The 21,313-nt window shown below is 50.0% G+C and overlaps 1 protein-coding gene across 2 annotated transcripts in view; it reads left to right on the top strand.

The window, feature by feature from the left end:
- Positions 1 to 21,313, top strand: part of SCAPER (S-phase cyclin A associated protein in the ER) — a 3,246,499-nt gene that overhangs the window by 3,178,707 nt on the left and 46,479 nt on the right. For both annotated transcript variants that reach the window (XM_078685236.1, XM_078685237.1), the window contains exon 31: positions 11,253 to 11,304. In XM_078685236.1, the coding sequence (XP_078541362.1) occupies positions 11,253 to 11,304 (52 nt within the window). The remainder of the gene's footprint in view (positions 1 to 11,252; positions 11,305 to 21,313) is intronic.

The following is a 21,313-nucleotide window of genomic DNA, read 5'->3' as shown; positions in this document are numbered from 1 at the left end:
GTAAACACATTTTATCTCAATGATTACATATAGGTGTTCCTAAATTCCTTATCTAGAACATCTCAAAAGAAAAATCGCATAATACAGATTATCAGGGAAAACAGTCTGGTTATACAAACGGGAATTATACATAAGATGGGGGTCCATGGTACATTACTGCAATCTGAAAGTGTGAATCTGAATAATTCACCAACAATAAAGAAATGGGCTAACTGGTGAAAAGAATATGGAAAAGGGAAATGGAACTAGGACACAGCTAAAATCCCAATAACTAGGCACGATGCGCTTGGGTGACACAATACCAAGAGTATGGGTGATACACAAAAGGTCAAAATAATGCACAAATTTAAACTCTACCACTGGCCGCTACACCATATACGGTAATCTCAACTAATGTTCCAGTTCCTTCTTCAGGGAAAAATGAAACCTGGTTTCCTTTATGGTACAAGGCCATACACTACTTAGGAAGTAGTGACTAATGTAATATAAAAATCAGGTCACCATGCACAAAAGTCACAGATCTATAATTTATCCTTACGTCCAATTCAGGATACATAATTTTAGGGCTGCCTGTTCCTTAAGGGGAGGGGCAGTACGTGACTAACAGCATGTGACACACTTTGGTTCTGTATATCTCTTTTCTATTTTCCTTCAAATACCATTAAAGCCAAATTTGACATACACTGATGAAGTGTTGTCTGTCTTTCTGTGAAATTTAGTATCTGAAAGAGACATGTTAGTGATAGATTCCTTACCTTAGAATATCCCCAGGCGTCAGACTAGATCCGGAAATTTTTGCGTAGCAATACCCCTGCGCGTCGGTAGGCGTCGTCTGCGGCTCCGCATCCGTCGTCGGCGTCGTTAGCGCCGGAATGACGTCGTCGGAGTACTTAGACGCCGCCCATGCGCGCTGACGTCAGTTCTTCTTTTTTTCCGCGCCAGCTAGCGCAGATCCGGAGAAGCTCTACCCCTAGTCATTTTTTACTAATTTTTTGATCTTTTTGATCATTTTTCTTCTCGAGTCTTCTACTCCAACGGTGCCGGTAGGGATGCCCGGGTTCAAGCCCTGTTCGAAGTGCGACCGACTGATGTCGGTAACGGACCCCCATCGCCGGTGCCTGAAGTTCTTAGGCCTCGACCACGACAACCGCACCTGCTCCGACTGCCGGGCCCTGACGTCGAAGGCTAGGCGGGAGCGGTCCCGCAAGCGGCTCGAGCTCCGGCAGTCGGCCCGCGCCATTCCAGGTCCCGGTCCCACGGGAGGTCGAGGGACCGGTCGCGGGGTCGGAGTCCCCGCAGCTCCGGGAGTGGACATCGGTCGTCGGGATCCAAGTCCTCAGGTAAGAGGCATGAGAGGTCGGAGCGGCATCATCGCTCCTCCGACCCACCCCGACGCTCGCACCATGCGGCCGGGGGTTCGGGCGACACCGCCCACGCGGCTCCAAGAGAGTCGCAAGCGTCGCCGCCTGCCCCACACCTTCGGGTCCTTGGGCACGGCGCGACGCCGGAGGAGGTCGAGCGGTACCTCATGGCCGTGAGGTCCCTCCCTCCTCAGCCGGGTCCCGCGGCGCCTTCGGGCCCAGCGGTCCCGGCTGGAGGCCATAGCGGGTCGGGCGCTTTGGCCCCGACGCCGCCGGGTGCTTCGGCCCCGGCGCCGCCCGCAACTTCGGTCCCGGCGCCGCAGGACCTCACCGGACCCGCTTCCGGATCCGGGTCGTCGCCAGTCGACCTCACGACCTCACCGGCGCCGGCCCCGAGGGTGTCGCCCCCGGCGCCCGTTGTGGACGCCGCCCCCAATCTTCCCTTCAGTCCGACTCTGGCGCCGCAACGGCGCCGTTGGGCGCCGCTTCCGACAGCCTTTGGAGATTTTTATTTCCATGAGGAGGCCCAGTCTGTTGACCCTGAGTTACAGGAGACTGGTGACGGAGGTGATTGGGAGGGGTCTGTGGACCCTCTGGCACAGGAGTGCCAGTCTCAAGAGGACTGGACATATGAGCTTGGGTAGGCCAGTGGTATTGACACCTCGCCAGACACTGGATTTGTCTCCCCTCCCACCGTGGCTACGGAGGAGGGGGCTGCTTATAGCGTAGTGTTAACGAGGGCAGCCAAGGCCTTGGGCCTTGAGCTCCCCGTTGCAGCCGTGAGGACTAACCTCCTCACTGAGGTTCTTAAACCGCAGGCAAGCTCCAGTGAGCCTCTGCTGCCGTTTAATGAAGCCTTATGTGACGTTCTTGTGGGCGCTTGGTCCAAGCCCGCCACGGGTCCCCCTGTGGATAGGAACGTGGCCAGACGCTACCGCCCGGCTCCGGGCGACCCTTGCTTTTTGTCCACCCATCCCACCCCCGAGAGCCTGGTTATCCAGGCCTCCACTTCCCAGACCGCATTCCCGACGACCCCGCCCGATCTTGAATTCAAGAGATACGAACAGTTCGGGAAGAAAGTGTTCTCGTCCCTGAGTTTGGGACTGCGGTCTGTCAATACCGCGTGTCTCTTGGGCCGCTACACCCACACCCTGTGGGACACGGTCGTGGACGTGCTGCCACAATGCCCGGAGGAGGTCCGGGCTAAACTCGCCCAAGCCCTTGTGGAGGGTCGAGATGCGGCACGATACTCTATCCGGTGTGGACTGGATACCACGGACTCACCTGGCAGGGCGATGGGAACGACGGTGGCGGTTCGCCGCCACGCCTGGTTGAGGTCCGCAAATTTATCGGCCGATGTCCAGGCCACCCTCCTGGATATGCCGTTCGATGGCCGTCGCCTTTTTGGCGACAAGGCAGACCATGCGCTGGAGCGCTTTAAGGACTCCAGGGCTACGGCCAAGTCCTTAGGCCTCTCGGCCACGCGCCAGCAATCGGGTGCCTTTCGCTCCTTTCGTGGCCACGGAAGGGGCGTCCCCACACGTGCTGCCAGCCACGCACCGCAGAATACCCAGCAGCGCGGTGGCGGCCGTGGAAACCGCCGTGGCGGCGGCAGTCGGGGTCAGCGGCGAGGCCAGTCCACACCTCCCTCCACAGCACCTGCCTCCAAACCTTCCTAGTCCGATCTTTCAGGCCCATGTGACGCCTGTGGGAGGCAGGGTTCGCCATCACCACTTCCACTGGCGCACTGTCACATCGGACAGGTGGGTGCTGCAAACCGTCCGCAGGGGCTACTCCCTCCCCTTCGAGGCGACCCCTCCAGCCATGCCACCGCAATTCCACCGCGTGTCGGGGGATCACTTGCAACTTCTGCAAGAGGAAGTCACGGCCCTCTTGGCCAAGGGGGCCATCGAGCGCGTTCCTGGACCAGAAGTAGGGTGTGGATGTTACTCCCACTACTTTCTGGTGCCCAAGAAGGGCAAGGGGGGCCTGCGCCCGATCTTGGACCTACGGAACGTCAACGGCTTCCTCCGTCAAGAGAAGTTCAAGATGCTGACTTTGGCTCAGGTCTTAGCTGCCCTGGACCCCGGAGACTGGATGGTAGCGTTGGACTTGCAGGACGCTTATTTTCACATCCCCGTCCTGCCGGCCCACCGGCGTTACCTGCGGTTCACGGTAGGCCACGAGCACTTTCAGTTTACCGTGCTCCCCTCTGGCCTTACCAGCGCCCCACGGGTGTTCACGAAGGTGATGGCGGTGGTCGCAGCTCATCTGCGCAGGTTAGGTGTGTCAGTCTTCCCCTACCTCGACGACTGGTTGTTGAAGGCGGGCTCGCCCCAGACAGTCGTCGGCCACCTCCAGACTACGGCCGACCTCCTGCATTTTCTGGGGTTCTCCATCAATGTGCCGAAGTCGCACCTGTGTCCCTCTCAGAAGCTCCTCTTCATCGGAGCGGTTCTAGACTCGGCGCAGTTTCGGGTTTACCCTCCCGAACAGCGGGTTCGGGATATTCAGGCTCTGATTCCCATCTTTCAGCCTTTATCCCGAGTCTCGGTCAGGTTGACGCTGCGGCTTCTGGGGCTGATGGCCTCCTGCATCCTACTGGTGCATCACGCCCGGTGGCGGATGCGGGCTCTGCAGTGGGACCTGAAGTTTCAGTGGGCCCAGCATCAGGGCAACTTGTCCGATCACGTCTTGATCTCGGAGGGCACTGCAAGACAGTTGCAGTGGTGGCTCACGGACCGCGATTGGGTCAGTGGCAGGTCCCTACCACACCCGGAGCACGTAGTTGTGACGGACGCGTCCCTCCAGGGCTGGGGTGGCCACATGGGAGAGGCGGAGATCAGAGGACTCTGGTCTCCGGCGGAGGCCCGGCTCCACATCAACCTGTTGGAGTTACGGGCGATTCGTCTAGCGCTGAAGGCATTCCTCCCCTCTGTCCGGGGGAGTGTGGTGCAGGTGTTCACGGACAACACCACCGCCATGTGGTACTGCAACAAACAGGGCGGGGTGGGGTCGTGGACCCTATGCCAGGAGGCTCTGCGCCTCTGGCAGTGGCTGGAAAGTCAGGGTGTGACCCTGGTAGTTCAACACCTGGCAGGTTCTCTGAATACCAGGGCGGATGAACTCAGCCATCGGTGCATGATGGATCACGAATGGCGTCTGCACTCGGACGTGGCGCAAGGCCTCTTTCAGCAATGGGGAGAGCCTTGGTTAGATCTATTCGCCACCGAAGAGAACGCGCAATGTCATCGGTTCTGCGCGTTGGAATTTCCAAGGCGGCACTCGCTCAGAGACGCTTTTCGTCGCGAGTGGAGTTGCGGTCTGTTGTACGCCTTTCCGCCTATACCACTTCTGCCCAGAGTGCTGAAGAAGATCAGGCGCGACCGGGCCCAGGTTATCCTTGTGGCTCCGGACTGAGCACGAAGATACTGGTATCCTGAGCTACTCAGCATGTCAGTAGATCCCCCGATTCGTCTGCCCCTTCGGGAGGACCTTCTGTCGCAGCAGCAGGGGACGGTCCTCCACCCGAACCTGTCCAGTCTCCACCTACAAGCTTGGAGATTGAGCGGCGACAGTTGAGGCCATTTGACTTGCCTCCCGAAGTCTGTAATGTCATTCTGGCAGCCAGGCGTCCCTCCACAAAGTCGGTATACGCCTGTAGGTGGAACAGATTTGTGGCATGGTGCACAGCAAAGGCTGTGGATCCACTCTCTGCCCCCCTTTCTGAGGTTCTCCTCTTCCTTCTTTCTCATGCCCAGCAGGGCTCTGCTCTGGGCACTGTCAAGGGCTACCTTTCTGCCCTTTCTGCCTTTTAAGGCTCCCTGATCAGCCTTCTTTGTTCAAGTCCCCTATTGTTAATCGCTTTCTTAAGGGCATCACGCGCATGTTTCCTCCTGTTCCCTTCGTGATGCCCCAGTGGGACTGAACCTTGTTCTTACCTTCCTGATGTGCGCTCCCTTTGAGCCACTTCACAACTGTCCTCTTCGTCTTCTGACTCTAAAGACTGCTTTCCTGGTTGCCATCACCTCTGCCACGAGAATGAGTGAGCTCCAGGCCCTTTCTTGTACTCCACCTTTCCTTTCTGTCCATCCGGACAAGGTTGTGTTGCGTACTAAGCCATCTTTCCTGCCCAAGGTTGTCTCAGTCTTCCACATCGGGCAGTCCATCACCTTGCCAACCTTCTTTCCGCCTCCGCATCCCTCTAAAGAGGAAGAGCGGCTCCACCGCCTGGACCCAAAACGTGCGCTCTCATTCTATTTGGATCGCACACGCCAGTTCCGGGTGGATGACCAACTCTTTGTTGGCTACGTGGGTGCTAAGAAGGGGAAGGCGGTACACAAGCGGACCATCTCCCGGTGGATCATCTTGTGTATCCAGGCATGTTACTCCATGGCTAAGAAGGAGCCCCCTGTTGGATTGAGGGCTCATTCCACTCGGGCCACGGCAACTACAACTGCCCTGGGCCGGGGAGTGCCCTTACAGGACATTTGCCAGGCAGCTACGTGGGCCTCGCTGCACACGTTCGCACGACACTACTGCCTGGACAATCAAGTCCGGAGGGATGGCTTCTTTGGCCGTTCCGTCCTCCAGGACTTTCTGGTGTGATTATTGGTTCGCAGACCCACCACCGGGGTTGGTATTGCTGGGGTATCTATTCTAAGGTAAGGAATATATCACTAACGTGTCTCTTTCAGATGCACAAGTTACTACTTGTGTAATGATATATCTGTAAGAGACATTAGTTAGTGATAGATTCCTTACCGACCCACCCATCCTCCCCGATATCTAGGGTTAAGGTCATCCCCTTTCAGGGCCCTAGTTTCTTGGCACCAGTGTTGGTTCTATCATGGCTCTGCGTATCTGGCGCGGAAAAGCTGTGTATCAGAACTGACGTCAGCGCGCATGGGCGGCGTCTAAGTACTCCGACGACGTCATTCCGGCGCTAACGACGCCGACGACGGACGCGGAGCCGCAGACGACGCCTACCGACGCGCAGGGGTATTGCTACGCAAACATTTCCGGATCCAGTCTGACGCCTGGGGATATTCTAAGGTAAGGAATCTATCACTAACTAATGTCTCTTACAGATATATCGTTACACAAGTAGTAACTTGTGCGTCAGAGCAAATCTACCCAACTGTTGTGCAGGATACACATCGTCATGTATATCCATTCACAACACAGGTAAACTTGTAATAGTATCAAAAGCAACAACATAAAACAAAAACATGAAAAAAACGCACAAAACGGACATGTCAAGCCATCAGATATACTCGCTGTATATCAAGCACAAAAAGCATAGACAAAACAATAGCATATATAAATGAGCGGTGACGCACAACACCAGGTCATGTACTAACAATATTCGGGCCTGCTTAATTTGCAGGTTTAAAATCCTCACCCTCCTTTTGACAGCAAATCACCAGGTAGTGGAGATTTGGCTGTCAAATGCAACTTACTGTGTGTCACTTCTGACACACAGGACCAGCAGGAACAATTCATAAAAGGATAAAATGCAAGAATATGTAAAATGCACAAACATTTCTTTTCAAAGAAATTACGCAAAAACACATCTCTTTTCAACCAACCAAACTCACATGTCTTGTCAGTCTTAAAATCACCCAGAACAATCCATGAATGATCTGTGAGCAGAAGCAAAAAGAAAAAATACACAACACACAAAAGAGAGACATTTCTCATGACAAACAGACATCAATTATAACTTTTAATCAGAAGACAAAACATGATACACATTAACAGACACAAAAAAAATTCCATTACTTAACTGTTACCATCTTGTCAGTCAGCTTGCAACATGAAGCCCTTTTAACTTTCCAAAAGTAAAATTCTTTCACTGACACTCTGCGTGTCCCGTGCGCCAACACCCTTTGAGGCCCTGCTTTTCCAAGCAATCATTTCTCCATCTGTTTACACTTACTCCTAACTCCCACCTTACTGACCTTAAGGTCAAAATCTGCCTTGCGGGCTCCTCAGCCCTTTATCTCTTCCTCACTCTTAAGGCTGAAAAAAGACAAAAAACCTTCCCAACTCTTTCTAACCTGCAATAACCAACCCTATTTAAAACACATGATATATATATTACTCCTGTAAGGGGCTACAATTTATTTCTATACTTAGATTATTAAAACCGTTACTGTGACTAATTCGCAAAACATAATAACATAACATACCATCTTTAGAACAGATGTTTGCTATTACCCTATGCAATGGTACTCATTTCAGCAACATTAAATTAATCTCACTGGGCCATTTAAAAGCAAACCCCAAATGGGGACAGTCTGCAAATTTGTATTGCACCTAAATGTATGCATTTACTGAAGCCTAAATCACTTTAAAGCTATCATAAATGGCAAGAAAGCTGTTTTAAATGGTCTATGTTACCCAAATTCGACTTTGATGTTTGGGGCACTTAAAAATAAATATCCTATACTTGTGATACATATTAATCATCCTCAGAATGTTCTTTACAAATTACAGAGATTTTTAATCAGACATATCCCATGTAAATCTTTAGAAAAATTAGTTTTGTACGCCTGCGCTAAGTGAAATTCCATATGCTAATGTTCTCATTATGCGGTATAGTACAACTTAAATTAAATTTTAATGCTAGGATGTCATAGTATGAGAACTAAGCTTCATGAATAGTAAAAAACAAAATTTTGTAGCACTTATTTTTAATAAATTTTTTTCATAATTTTTTTTTAATAAACCCAATTATTTTTGATAATTCCACATATAAGAGCAAGCTGCATCCCTTGCCTATCATTTTTAGACGCATTCATTTATAAGCCCAAGCACAGACGCCTAACTTGAAACATGACAAAATGTTTGCGCCATTTGTTTCTTTTTAAAAAGGACAATTTTATTTAGCAACAGAACCAAGAATATGCTTACAAAATGTTGCTTAATAGACTGAAAACATCAAGAAAAACCACGAACAGACATTGAGCTCATTTCAGACATAAACAGAAAGGGGTCAAAACACTCAGGACACACAATACAGCGCACTTTAGCCATGCATCTCGTGAATAGCGCCATCGCTATGTACTTACAGAAGTTGCACTAATGGGAAACCCACATAGACATTTAAACACACATTTAACCCACAAATCAATACTCAGGACAGAAACCAAGGACAGCCCACAGACTGTACTTAAACCAAACCATTTGTAAATACTAGTTGTAAGTCATATTTACAAGAAACGCTTCTCAATTGTGTTTCAAAAAGACTGCAAAAACAGCCCAACAGACTGATGTATGTCCAAGAAGCGAAAATATACTCGATTCACTAGCTTTGGCTAGCAGAACACCAAACAAAATCGCTCTGCATATCTTCCTTCATAACATTGCGCAGAACAAAGGATCCTTATATGTATTATGTCATATTTTAATTCCCTGGAGATACAAAATCACCAAGGAAGAAATATGTTTGTAAATCTAAACCTATTTAGATATTCCCTTTAGGGGGGCCGGCTAATTTACTTCACATCACACTATGGTACCTTCCAAAAAAGCTACACATTTTTCCATGTGAGCTTGAGAACAGGCATGCCAGAAAATACTGCGGAATACGCAAGTATTATAATCAAAGTGGTGCTTAAGGTACTTTTCGTACGTGCACCGTTTAACTAAACCAAATGGAGAAATATCTCCTCATTACCTGCCTACACAAATTGCAATTCGCATATCCAAACCTATACAAATCCAAAGTTGGCCAACACAAATTCCAAAGTTCCAAAGCTACAGTCCCAAATTTGCTAAGATTAGGCATCTTATAGCTCACTAATCTAGCTTCAAACTTCAAGGGGTTATCTCTACCAATACACTCGCAAATATACGAGCCCCTCGGCTTTGGTAATTTGCAATAACCAAATCAAAAACCAAGAAACCAAACCCCTCGGCTTTGGTAATTGCAATAACCAAATCAAAACCAAGAAACCAAACAAAGTCGTGGGAGCGACCCACTTGTACTTCTTATTTTTACTAATCAAAAGATTATTCAAATTCTAACTGTCAAGTTCTACATGACCTAACAGTCTTTTTTAGTATACTCACACCAAAAAGGTTCTCAGTCAGGAGTGACATCATGTGGAGGATCAAAATCAGAAAGATCAGAAATATACTGGGCTGCAGAATCAAAGAATCTCCAGAATCCCTGTGCACAGAGTACCTCCTTAGTAGAATCCTGTTCTGTCCTCCTCAGTAGATTTCAGTCCTCTGACAAGATCACTCCCACAGAAAGTCACTTCTCTGATGAAGCCCACGTTGGCCGCGCCATTTGAAGAACTGTAATCTTCGTTCTCAGGGAATACTTACTAATAAAAAGAGAACTTGGCACAGAAGCTGAAAATATGAAAAGACATCTTTATTAAATTTAATAAGTGAGGCCACGTCACACAGAAGCCGTAGCAACTGAATGAGGTAGTCTGAGGAATACAGAGAACAGAGGCCTTTTATATGCTCTCAGGGTTACAAACTTCAGCATACACGTAAGGGGCAGTCCTAGCTTTTGCAAGCATGCAAAATACCTAACATTCCTTCTTACACAAGCCGGACAAACCCATAATAAAAGGACCACAACCCATATCATAAACAGACCATAAAAGAAGGAACAGATAAGAGGTGTGTGTGTGCATACCAAACTCTACAATGTCCTGTGCTTTGATCCTCAATCTTGATCAGCTAAAGGGCAGGAACTGGTTTAACAAGGTCAGCTTCAGGCAACGGGGTCAGTTCACTCAGGTCAAACAGGAGTCAGCACAAACTCAAGCTAAGGTCTACATGTCCTTAAAAGACTTGTTTCAGACACAATCATGGCCTATGTGAGGGCAACCACAAAATGGCTGCCATACACAAAATGGAACCCACGGGTTCAGAATTCACAGAACCTCACCTATTCCATCCTCAGAGGTCTTACTGGCGCGCCATCTCCTCTCAATCTGTCTGTGAATGTGTTTCTAGGTTTTTAGTTCTTCCATGAACCAGTAGGGTGTTGTGGTGGTCATTAAGGATTGACATAACTAATGTATATAAATGTCAGATGTTTTCCTGAGCTGCCAGACCTTTAACTTTGCATCCTCTCTCTCACACACTCTCCATTTAATTTCCAATTGAGGTAGAAGTTAAGAACATTGTTTGTTTCTCTTGGCTTTTGCTGAATTTACTTATTTGTTATACTGTTTTGCAGTATCTGGAACAGTGATAATTAGTTAAATGTGTAATAGTTGCTGAGGCAGAAAGTAAAAGTTGACTTGGAATTGGTAAGCTTTTGTGTATTTTAATTGATTGCTGATAGTTTTAATTTATTATGTGTTAGTTGCAGTTTTACTGTCTTGTATTTTATATTGTGTTTGATTATTATGGTATTTCGCTCAGCTTGCAATCTGGGGGGTGTATTAAAATAAAATAAGGTAATAAAATTAATACAAACTTGTTTGTTCAAGAGCAATGATAGTTAATTAGGTTCGGTGGTAGTCATTTCCTAGGCTAGCTTTTTGCAGACTATACCTGGGATTCTGAATTAAGTGCAAAGACTAACATTTCTGTAAATTTGAAGAGAAAAATGCATTTGAACTGTTTACTATGATTAACAATGGGTATGTATTGGACTGTTTTTGCATGAATTATTTGTGAAAACTACTTTATCTAAAAACCCAACATGAAGAGCAGCATCATATATGTATATGCATTTATATATATATATATATATATATATATATATATATATATATATATATATATATAAATATAATAGTGTCCGTTACTTCAATTAAATCCTCCAGTTGAACTAATGAGATCAGTTTTTGTTTTAACTCTGTACTATCTAAACAATGTTTTTATTTCTCATTCTTTTTTTATATTTTGCAGGACTTTGCCGTAAATTCAGTACAAGTGGATGGCAAATCCTCCCAGCTGCGAGGTAGTGTTCTAAAGTTTGTTTTGAGTTTGAAATTTTATGTTACAAAATAGGAGTTTGTTAGACAGCAATAGAAATAGATAGATTGTAAATTTGCATTGAACAATAATCACATAACTCGGGAAAAATTGCAAACGATAAAAAAGTTACTTTTTTAAAGAAGTTGATTACAATAATGAAATTAATATCTGAATTCTTCTGGGGAAAAAACGATTGTATGATAGTCCCTTTGGCATCCAGTAACTTTTGCTTCACACTGGTTTGAGATTTTGGCATTGGTGTGATTCTGTTTTTTTAAACATTTATTTAATTTTTCAAAAAAACATATTTAGCGCAATATAGGTATGGGATCATTCAGTTCTATGGAATCATAATCTTAGATATGGTGTAGTAGAATAACAATTGCATACATGGTGATCCCATAAACAGTAACCCCCACCATGATATCTTACAATGATGCTCCTGCCACAGCCCCTTCTCATATTGCATTATTATATAGCTTGCAAACTGCTTCTGCACCATCAACACTGTCACCATAACACATATAAAGTTTCCCTCATAATTGAATCAGTATCAGTTTTTCTATTTCTAGATAAACAAATCTCCTTGATGTCTTATTCCCTTAAGCAACAACTTATATTTTAGGTAGCCCCAAATATTCCTAGGTGAACTATCACAGATCTTAGACTAGCAAATGTATCCGCTGTGTCATTTCAGTAAACCATGTCTCTTATTCAGGATTCAATTGGACCTCTCCACTACTACATGGCCACCCATCATTTCACCAGGAATGTGGCCACAATGGTGAATTTTAATCCCACCTAAGGAATCTTGCTTACATACCCCAAAAGAGCAATTAGTAAACTGTGGTCAATTCTGCACTTGACATCCAGATGACCCTCAAGCAGATAAGTGATGAAGGAAAATAATGGAGTCTCAAAGCGGCATCCCTTATTCCAGTGTCAATTGCGTCTTCCCACTTAAGCCATCTATCAAAAGTCCATCACACATTTCTTGTGTACATAATAGAAATACATTCTTTCCTGCTCATGGGTAGGGACAGCAATACCGATGTGTCCCTCCTGAGGAGTATTTCTTAGGAGCTCATTCAAAGTTAGAAATTTACTCTGAGAAAAACAAGCTAAAAGTGCTTTCATTGACATTGACCTTGAATCATATAATGTTTTCTCTATAGCCCAGATCACATCAATTGCGTTGGAATATTCCTGCTCATCTTGTTTTAAATAATATCTACAAACTGCTGGGAGAACAGGCATAAAAGGGCTTAAATCAGCTAGGGAAAGGATATTAACCTACTAGCTGTATGACCCAAACACGTGTCTGGTGAGACATGCAATATGAATTCAGCTTTCCCCATCTAGTGACTCCATGGAAAGCCTCAGTACCTTTAAGACATTCATTTTTTCCAGGGACATTGACTACAGTCAAGTGCTTGATAAGGACTTGTGTTTACTATGTTCTTGCTAATTTGTTACACTGCATTTTTTGAATTTTCAAAACGTGACCCGTTCAGTGTCAATCACCATAATTGAAAAAGGTCCAATTAAATCAATGTAATCAGATAAAGATGATATCCTACTATTGTCTTTCATCAAAGCTTTCTCAAGGGATGGTCTATTTTCCCTACTTACAGTTGGCAATAGTTCCCTCACTCAAGGCATCTTCACAGAGGCTCTTGAAAGTGGACAGGTCCTCACTTCTTAAAAACAAATTTACACTCTTCCCTGATGACCTTGCAAATTACCATCCCATCACTAGCCCACCATTCAACAACAAGATCCTTGAAAAACCATTGTTTTTTCAACTCCAAGATCACATCAGTGCTAACCATCTCCTGCACGACTACCAGTCTGACTTCAAATCATGTTGTAGCACAAAAACTGCCACCTTGCACATCACAGACGATGCCCTCTTGACTTCACAGGAAGATGACCCCTGCATCCTGATATTGCTGTATCTCTGAGCTGCCTTCAAAACAGTCGACCATCCCACCTTTATACGCACTCTCAAGTCACAAATGGGATTAACAGGCAGTGTCCTTCACTGGTTCTCCTCCTACCTTTCTACTCAGCACAAGTTTGCTCACATGGCCACCTTCAGGTCACAAAAGATCCCTATCACGTTTAGAGTAACCCAGGATTCCATATTCTCTCCTTTCATCTTCAGCCTTAACATGGAACCATTTTGTACTCTACTTACAGGTAACAGCATCAAGATTTGCCCATGTTCCGATGATGCACAACTTAAAATTCTCCTCCGCTTCAGACATCCACTGCTTGCACATCATCCAGGCCTGAATGTCCAGCACCAACCCAAATAAGACATTATTCCTATTATTTGTCACAAACAGCAAAGAAGGTACAGTACACATCTGGCTTAATAACATGAAACGATCACTTGGATTCACCCTAGACATCAGCCTCTCCCTCAAGGAACATATTGCCAAAAACTCAGGACAGCTTGGTACCAGCTCTCTGATCCAAAGAAAAAAATTGTTTGTTCAAGAAAGCAGCCACAGAACTGCTGTTCAAGCCCTTATACTCTTTTATCTAAATGGTGATAATACCCTACTCCACAGCCTCCAAAACTCCACACTGAGACCCCTTAGGGGCAACACTCCACAGCAAGTCTCAACCAGGACCTGACAACTTACTTTCACATGCCCCCCATGCTGATCGACCTCCATTGGCTCCCCTTGCCGGCTTGCACCATCTTCAAGACCAGCTGCATCATTTACCATCACGACAGCACCCCCTCTTGTCTTGTAGACAAGATCACCATTTCTGGGGGTTCTCTGCACTTACGAAGCCAGGATACCATCCAATAGCAGACTAGGAAGTGTAAAAAAAGATAAAAACATGACAACAGCCCTTTTCCATCTGTGCATCCTGGATCTAGAACAACATCCCCATTTCCAGCAGGACCGCCCCCAACGCTGCTCCAATTAAGGAAAAAGTTAGACTCACCTCTTTAAAGAACCCCACACGCAACACAATAACCATCTACAACACTCTACATTGAAAAGCCCAAAAACTGAACTTTATTAATCATAATGTCTTTGGCTCTGATAATCTCGGCCTCAGAACAGTAAACGCTATCTGTCTCCTGTGGTTATATGTGGGAGTTGATAAAAATTTCTATCATCAACCTACCAAACCACATGAAAAGGCTATTTACATATTTTGTGAACAACTTTTTGAATTGCTTGAAAGAGATCCTTAATAACAGTATCTGAAAGAGACACGTTAGTATTAGATTCCTTACCTTAGAATATCCCTAGGCGTCCGACTGGATCCGGAATTTTTTTGCGTAGCAGTACCCTTGCGCGTCGGTAGGCGTCGCCTGAGGCTCCGCGTCCGTTGTCGGCGTCATGGGCGCCGTGATGACGTCGTCGGAGTACTTAGACGCTGCCTCCGCGTGCTGACGTCAGTTCTTCTTTTTTCCGCGCCAGCAGCGCAGATCCGGGAAAAAGTGGTACCTTAGTCACTTTTTTACTAACTCTTTTTGATCTTTTTGATCTCCTTTTTCGAGTCTTCGACTCCGAAACGGTGCCGGTAGGGCTACCTGGTTTTAAGCCCTGTGAGGATTGCGACCGGCTGATGTCGGTCACGGACCCTCACTGTCGGTGTCTCCACTGTCTCGCGTCGACCACGACGACAAGGCCTGTTCCGACTGCCGGGCCCTGACTTCGAAGGCTAGCCGGGAGCGGTTCCGTAAGCGACTTGAACTCCGGCAGTCGGCCCCGCGCCAAGAGAGGTCCCGGTCCGGACGGCGGTCGAGGAACCGGTCGGGAGCAGAGCCATCATAGCTCCGGGAGTCGACATCACTCCTCAGGGTCGAAGTCGTCAGGTAAGCACAAGAAGTCGAAGAGACGTCATCGCTCTTCCGACTCCCCCCGACGCTCGCGCGATGCGGCCGGGGGTTCAGGTGGCACCGCCCCCGCGGCTCCGTCGGAGTCGCAGGCGCCGCGTCCGGCTTCATACCCTACGGTCCCTGGGCCTAACACGACGCCGGAGGAGATCGAGCGGTTCCTAATGGCCATGAGGTCCCTCTCTCCTCCGACGGGCTCCGCGGCGCCTTAGGGCCCAGCGGTCCCGTCTGGGGGTCCTAGCGGGGCGGGGGCTTCGGCCCCGACACCGTCGGGTGCTCTGGCTTTGACGCCGCCGGCGCCTTCGGGCCCGGCGCCGCAGGGCCCCACTGGATCCGGTTCTGGATCCGGGTCATCGCCGGTGGATTTGTCGACCTCCCTGGCGCTGACCCCTCACGTGTCACCCCCGGTGCCGTCCTCAGGCGGCGCCGTCCCCGACGCCTCCCTCGACCCGGTTCCGGCGCTGGTGCGGCGCCGCACATGACGCCGTTCGGAGAATTCATTTTCCATGAACCGGCCCCATATTTTCCTAACCCTGAATACCAGGAGATGGGTGATGAGGGGGATTGGGAGGGGTCTGAGGACCCTCTAGCACGTGAATGCCAGTCTGAAGAGGACTGGGCAGAGGAACTTGGGGAGGCCAGTGGTATAGACACTTCGCCTGACACTGGCTTTGTCTCGCCTCCTACCGTGGCTACGGAGGAGGGGGCAACCTATAGTGTGGTGTTGATGAGGGCGGCCAAGGCCTTGGGCCTTGAGCTCCCCGTCGCGGCCGTGAGGACTAACCTCCTCACCGAGGTCCTTAAACCGCAGTCATGCTCGGCCGAGCCTCTGCTGCCGTTTAATGAGGCCTTAACCGAAGTTCTTTTGGGCACTTGGTCCAAGCCCGCTACGGGTTCGCCCGTAGATAGGAACGTAGCCAGACGCCACCTCCCGGCCCCGGGCGACCCATGTTTCCTGTCCACCCACCCCACCCCAGAGAGCCTGGTTATCCAGGCCTCCAATTCCCAGACCGCGTTCCCGTCGGCTCCGCTGGACAAGGAATCCAAGAGGTATAAGCAGTATGGTAAAAAGATCTTCTCATCCCTTAGTCTGGGACTGCGGTCTTCCAACACCGCGTGCCTCTTGGGCCGTTACACCCACTCTCTGTGGGATACGGTTGCGGAAGCGCTGCCAGAGTGTCCGTTGGAGGTACGGGCCAAACTCGGCCAGGCCCTTGTGGAGGGCCGGGATGCAGCCAAATATTCTATCCGGTGTGGGCTGGATACCACCGACTCACTAGGCAGAGCGATGGCAACAACAGTGGTGGTCAGACGTCACGCCTGGTTGAGGTCCGCCAACTTTTCGGCCGATGTCCAAAACACACTGATGGACATGCCGTTTGATGGCCGTCGCCTTTTTGGCGACAAGGCAGACCATGCCCTTGAGCGCTTTAAGGACTCCAGGGCTACGGCCAAGTCCTTGGGCCTCTCGGCCCCACGCCAGCAATCGGCTGCCTTTCATTCCTTTCGTGGCCACGGAAGAGGTGTACCCACACGTGCTGCCAGCCACGCTCCGCAGGGTAATACCCAACGCGGTGGCGGCCCTGGAAACCGCCGTGGAGGCGGTCGGAGACAACGGCGAGGTCAGTCCACACCTTCCCCCGCAGCATCCGCCTCAAAACCCTCCTAGTCCGTGCTTTCCGGCCCATGTGACGCCAGTGGGGGGCAGGGTTCGCCATCACCTCCTCCACTGGCACACCGTCACATCGGACAGGTGGGTGCTGCAAATCGTCCGAAGGGGCTACTCACTCCCCTTCGAGGCGACTCCTCCAGCCATGCCACCGCAGAACCACCGTGTATCGGGGGATCATTTGCGACTTCTGCAGGAGGAAGTTACGGCCCTCTTGGCCAAGGGGGCCATCGAGCGCGTTCCTGGGCCAGAAGTAGGGTGTGGTCGCTACTCCCACTACTTTCTGGTACCCAAGGAGGGCAAAGGGGGCCTACGCCCTATCTTGGACCTACGGAACGTCAACGGCTTCCTCCGGAAGGAGATGTTCAAGATGCTGACACTGGCTCGGTTCCTAGCTGCCCTGGACCCAGGAGACTGGATGGTAGCGTTGGACTTGCAGGACGCTTATTTCCACATCCCCGTCCTGCCGGCCCACCGGCGCTACCTGCGGTTCACGGTTGGCCACGAGCACTTTCAGTATACCGTGCTCCCCTTCGGCCTTACCAGCGCCCCATGGGTGTTCACAAAGGTGATGGCGGTGGTCGCAGCTCATCTGCGCAGGTTAGGGGTTTCAGTCTTCCCCTACCTCGACGACTGGTTGTTGAAGGCAGGCTTGCCCCAGACAGTCGTCAGCCACCTCCAGACTACGGCAGATCTCCTGCACCAGCTGGGGTTCTCCATCAATGTGCCGAAGTCACACCTGTGTCCCTCTCAGAAGCTCCTCTTCATCGGAGCGATTCTCGACTCGATTTCGGGTTTCTCCACTTGAACAGCGGGTCCTGGATATTCGGGCTTTGATTCCCATCTTTCAGCCGTTATCCCGGGTCTCGGTCAGGTTGACGCTGTGGCTTCTGGGGCTGATGCCCTCCTGCATCCTATTGGTGCATCACGCCAGGTGGCGGATGCGGGCTCTGCAGTGGGACCTGAAGTTTCAGTGGGCCCAGCATCAGGGCAACCTGTCCGACCACGTCCTGATCTCGGAGGGCACTGCGAGACAGCTGCAGTGGTGGCTCACGACCGCGATTGGGTCAGCGGCAGATCCCTCTCCCTTCCCCAACCGGAGCACGTAGTTGTGACGGACGCGTCCCTCCAGGGCTGGGGAGGCAAAATGGGAGAGGCGGAGATCAGAGGCCTCTGGTGTCCGGCGGAGGCCCGGCTCCACATCAACCTGTTGGAGTTACGGGCGATTCGTCTAGCACTGAAGGCATTCCTCCCCTCTGTCCGGGGGAGTGTAGTGCAGGTGTTCACGGACAACACCACCGCCATGTGGTACTGCAACAAACAGGGCGGGGTGGGGTCGTGGACCCTTTGCCAGGAGGCTCTGCGCCTCTGGCAATGGCTGGAATGCCAGGGCGTGACCCTGGTGGCTCAACACCTGGCAGGTTCTCTGAACGCCAGGGCGGATGAGCTAAGCCGTTGGTGCATGATGGATCACGAATGGCGTCTGAACTCGGACGTGGCGCAAGGCCTCTTTCAGCAATGGGGAGAGCCTTGTTTCGATTTATTCGCCACCGAAGAGAACGCGCAATGTCATCAGTTCTGCGCGTTGGAATTTCCAAGGCGGCACTCGCTCGGAGACGCTTTTCGTCGCGAGTGGAGTTGCGGTCTGTTATACGCCTTTCAGCCTACACCACTTCTGCCCAGAGTGCTGAAGAAGATCAAGCGCGACCGGGCCCAAGTCATCCTTGTGGCTCCGGACTGGGTACGAAGGTACTGGTATCCAGAGCTACTCAGTATGTCAGTCGATCCCCCGGTTCGTCTCTCTCTTCGGGAGGACCTTCTGTCGCAGCAGCAGTGGACGGTCCTCCACCCGAACCTGTCCATCATCCACCTCCATGCTTGGAGATTGAGCGGCGACAGTTGAGGCCATTTGACTTGCCTCCTGAAGTCTGTACTATCATTCTGGCAGCCAGGCGTCCCTCGACAAAGTCGGTATACGCCTGCAGGTGGAACAGATTTGTGGCATGGTGCACAGCAAAGGCTGTGGATCCTCTCTCTGCCCCTCTTTCTGAGGTTCTCCTCTTCCTTCTTTCTCTTGCCCAGCTGGGCTCTGCTCTGGGCACTATCAAGGGCTACCTTTCTGCCCTTTCAGCCTTTCTGAGGCTGCCTGATCAACCTTCTTTGTTCAAGTCCCCCATTGTAAATAGATTTCTTAAGGGCATCACACACACGTTCCCTCCTGTTCCGTTTGTGATGCATCAGTGGGACTTGAACCTGGTACTTACGTTTCTGATGTGCGCTCCCTTTGAGCCACTTCACAACTGTCCTCTCCGCCTTCTTACTCTGAAGACTGCTTTCCTGGTTGCCATCACCTCTGCCAGGAGAGTGAGTGAGCTCCAGGCCCTTTCATGTACTCCACCTTTCCTTTGTGTCCATCCGGACAAAGTGGTGTTGCGTACTAAGCCATCTTTCCTGCCCAAGGTTGTCACGGCCTTCCACATCGGGCAGTCTATCACCTTGCCAACCTTCTTCCCGCCACTGCATCCCTCTAAAGAAGAAGAGCGGCTCCACCGTTTCGACCCAAAACGTGCGCTCTCATTCTACATGGATCGCACACGCCAGTACCGGGTGGATGACCAACTCTTTGTTGGTTACGTGGGCGCTAAGAAGAGGACAAGAGGACCATCTCCCGGTGGATCATCTTGTGTATCCAGGCATGTTACTCCTTGGCTAAAAAGGAGCCCCCTGTTGGATTGCGGGCTCATTCCACCCGAGCCACAGGGACTACAACTGCCCTGGGCCGGGGAGTGCCCTTACAAGACATCTGTCAGACAGCTACATGGGCATCGCTGCACACGTTTGCAAGACACTACTGCCTGGGCAGCCAAGTCCGGAGGGATGGCTTCTTTGGCCGTTCTGTCCTCCAGGACTTTCTGGTGTGATTATTGGTTCGCAGACCCACCACCGGGGTTGGTATTGCTGGGGTATCTATTCTAAGGTAAGGAATCTAATACTAACGTGTCTCTTTCAGATGCACAAGTTACTGCTTGTGTAACGATATATCTGTGAGAGACATTAGTTAGTATTAGATTCCTTACCGACCCACCCATCCTCCCCGTTCTGCGAACTGATATCTAGGGTTAGGGTTACCCCCTTTCAGGGCCCTAGTTTCAATGGCACCAGTGTTGTTTTTTTTTTTTTCACAACAAAATTTATTAAGTGATTAAGCAGCATAAGACACGTGGCTCCCCACAGTCAGGAGATCACCACCAAGCATCATGGTACATTTATATCACCAGTATTTGGTTCAATCAGTAGAAGGAGAAACAGGTCTTTAAGAATGAAAGCAAACAAACCCCCCCCTCCCCGCCACCCACCCACCTTCACCCCCAACTACCCGGCTACCCACCCCTTATCCCTCCCTAACCCCCTGCATGTGAGAATAGCAAGTACTGTACATTGTGGTTGTAGTGTGTTCGGCATGACACAGTTCATAGGCCCATGCGACATTCTCCTCCTACAGTTCTTCCTCATGTTCCACTGGGGGGTCCAGTTCCAACCCCCTATAGTCCGCCCACCGCTTCCAAATCTTAAAATGTTTGCGGGGGCATCCTCTCGCTTCAAACACCGGGCGTTCCAATCCCATAAAGTAATCCAAGCCAGCCTTCCACGCACACAGGGGGGGGGGGCTCGTACTCCCTTCCATGCCCGGGCTAGGTCCCTCTTAGCCACGACCAGACCCAAAAACAGCAAGTGGCGTTTATATATATTCCCACCGACACCCTCCAGAATACGAAGCAGCCCTAGTCGAGGGGTGCGGGGAAGATCCCAGCCCAGCACTTCCGACAGGCAGCTCCACACGCCCCTCCAGAAACCAGTCAATCTAGTACACGACCATACAGTATGCACCAGCGTACCTGTTGCAGCCCCACAACGCAAACACTCCGGAGATCCCATCAATCCCGCCTTCCACAGCCTCTCACGGGTGTAATAGGCTCTGTGCAAATATTTAAATTGGATGAGCCTAAGCCGCATCGCAACAACAGTCCCTCGCGGGGACTCCAGGGCCTCCCTCCAATCATCCTCATCAAGGGGACCAACATCTGCCTCCCAGGTCTCCCTGAGGGGAAGTAGGGTGGACGAGCAGTGAGTGACCAGCGTCTGATAAATTCGAGAGACTTTCTTATCACCAAGATCCCCCATAAAGACCTTAGCTTCAATCGGGCTAAATTCCGGAAGCGATGCTAGGTGCGAGCGCATGGCGAAGCTGCAGGTACCGGAAAAACTGGGTCCGCGACATGTGGAACTCAGCACTGAGCTCTTGAAACGATTTGAGTGTAACCCCGGTCAGCACATGACCCAGTGACGAGATCCCAATTGCATCCCAGCCATCAAACCCGGCAAGGGAGGCCAGTTCTGGGAGCAACCCGTTGTTCTACAACGGGGTCTCCGCCGTCAGCTTACCCCACCAGC

Source organism: Lissotriton helveticus, chromosome 3_2 (assembly GCF_964261635.1).
Source record: "Lissotriton helveticus chromosome 3_2, aLisHel1.1, whole genome shotgun sequence".
Classification (NCBI taxonomy): Eukaryota; Metazoa; Chordata; class Amphibia; order Caudata; family Salamandridae; genus Lissotriton; species Lissotriton helveticus.
This window is presented reverse-complemented; position numbering and strand designations above follow the sequence as displayed.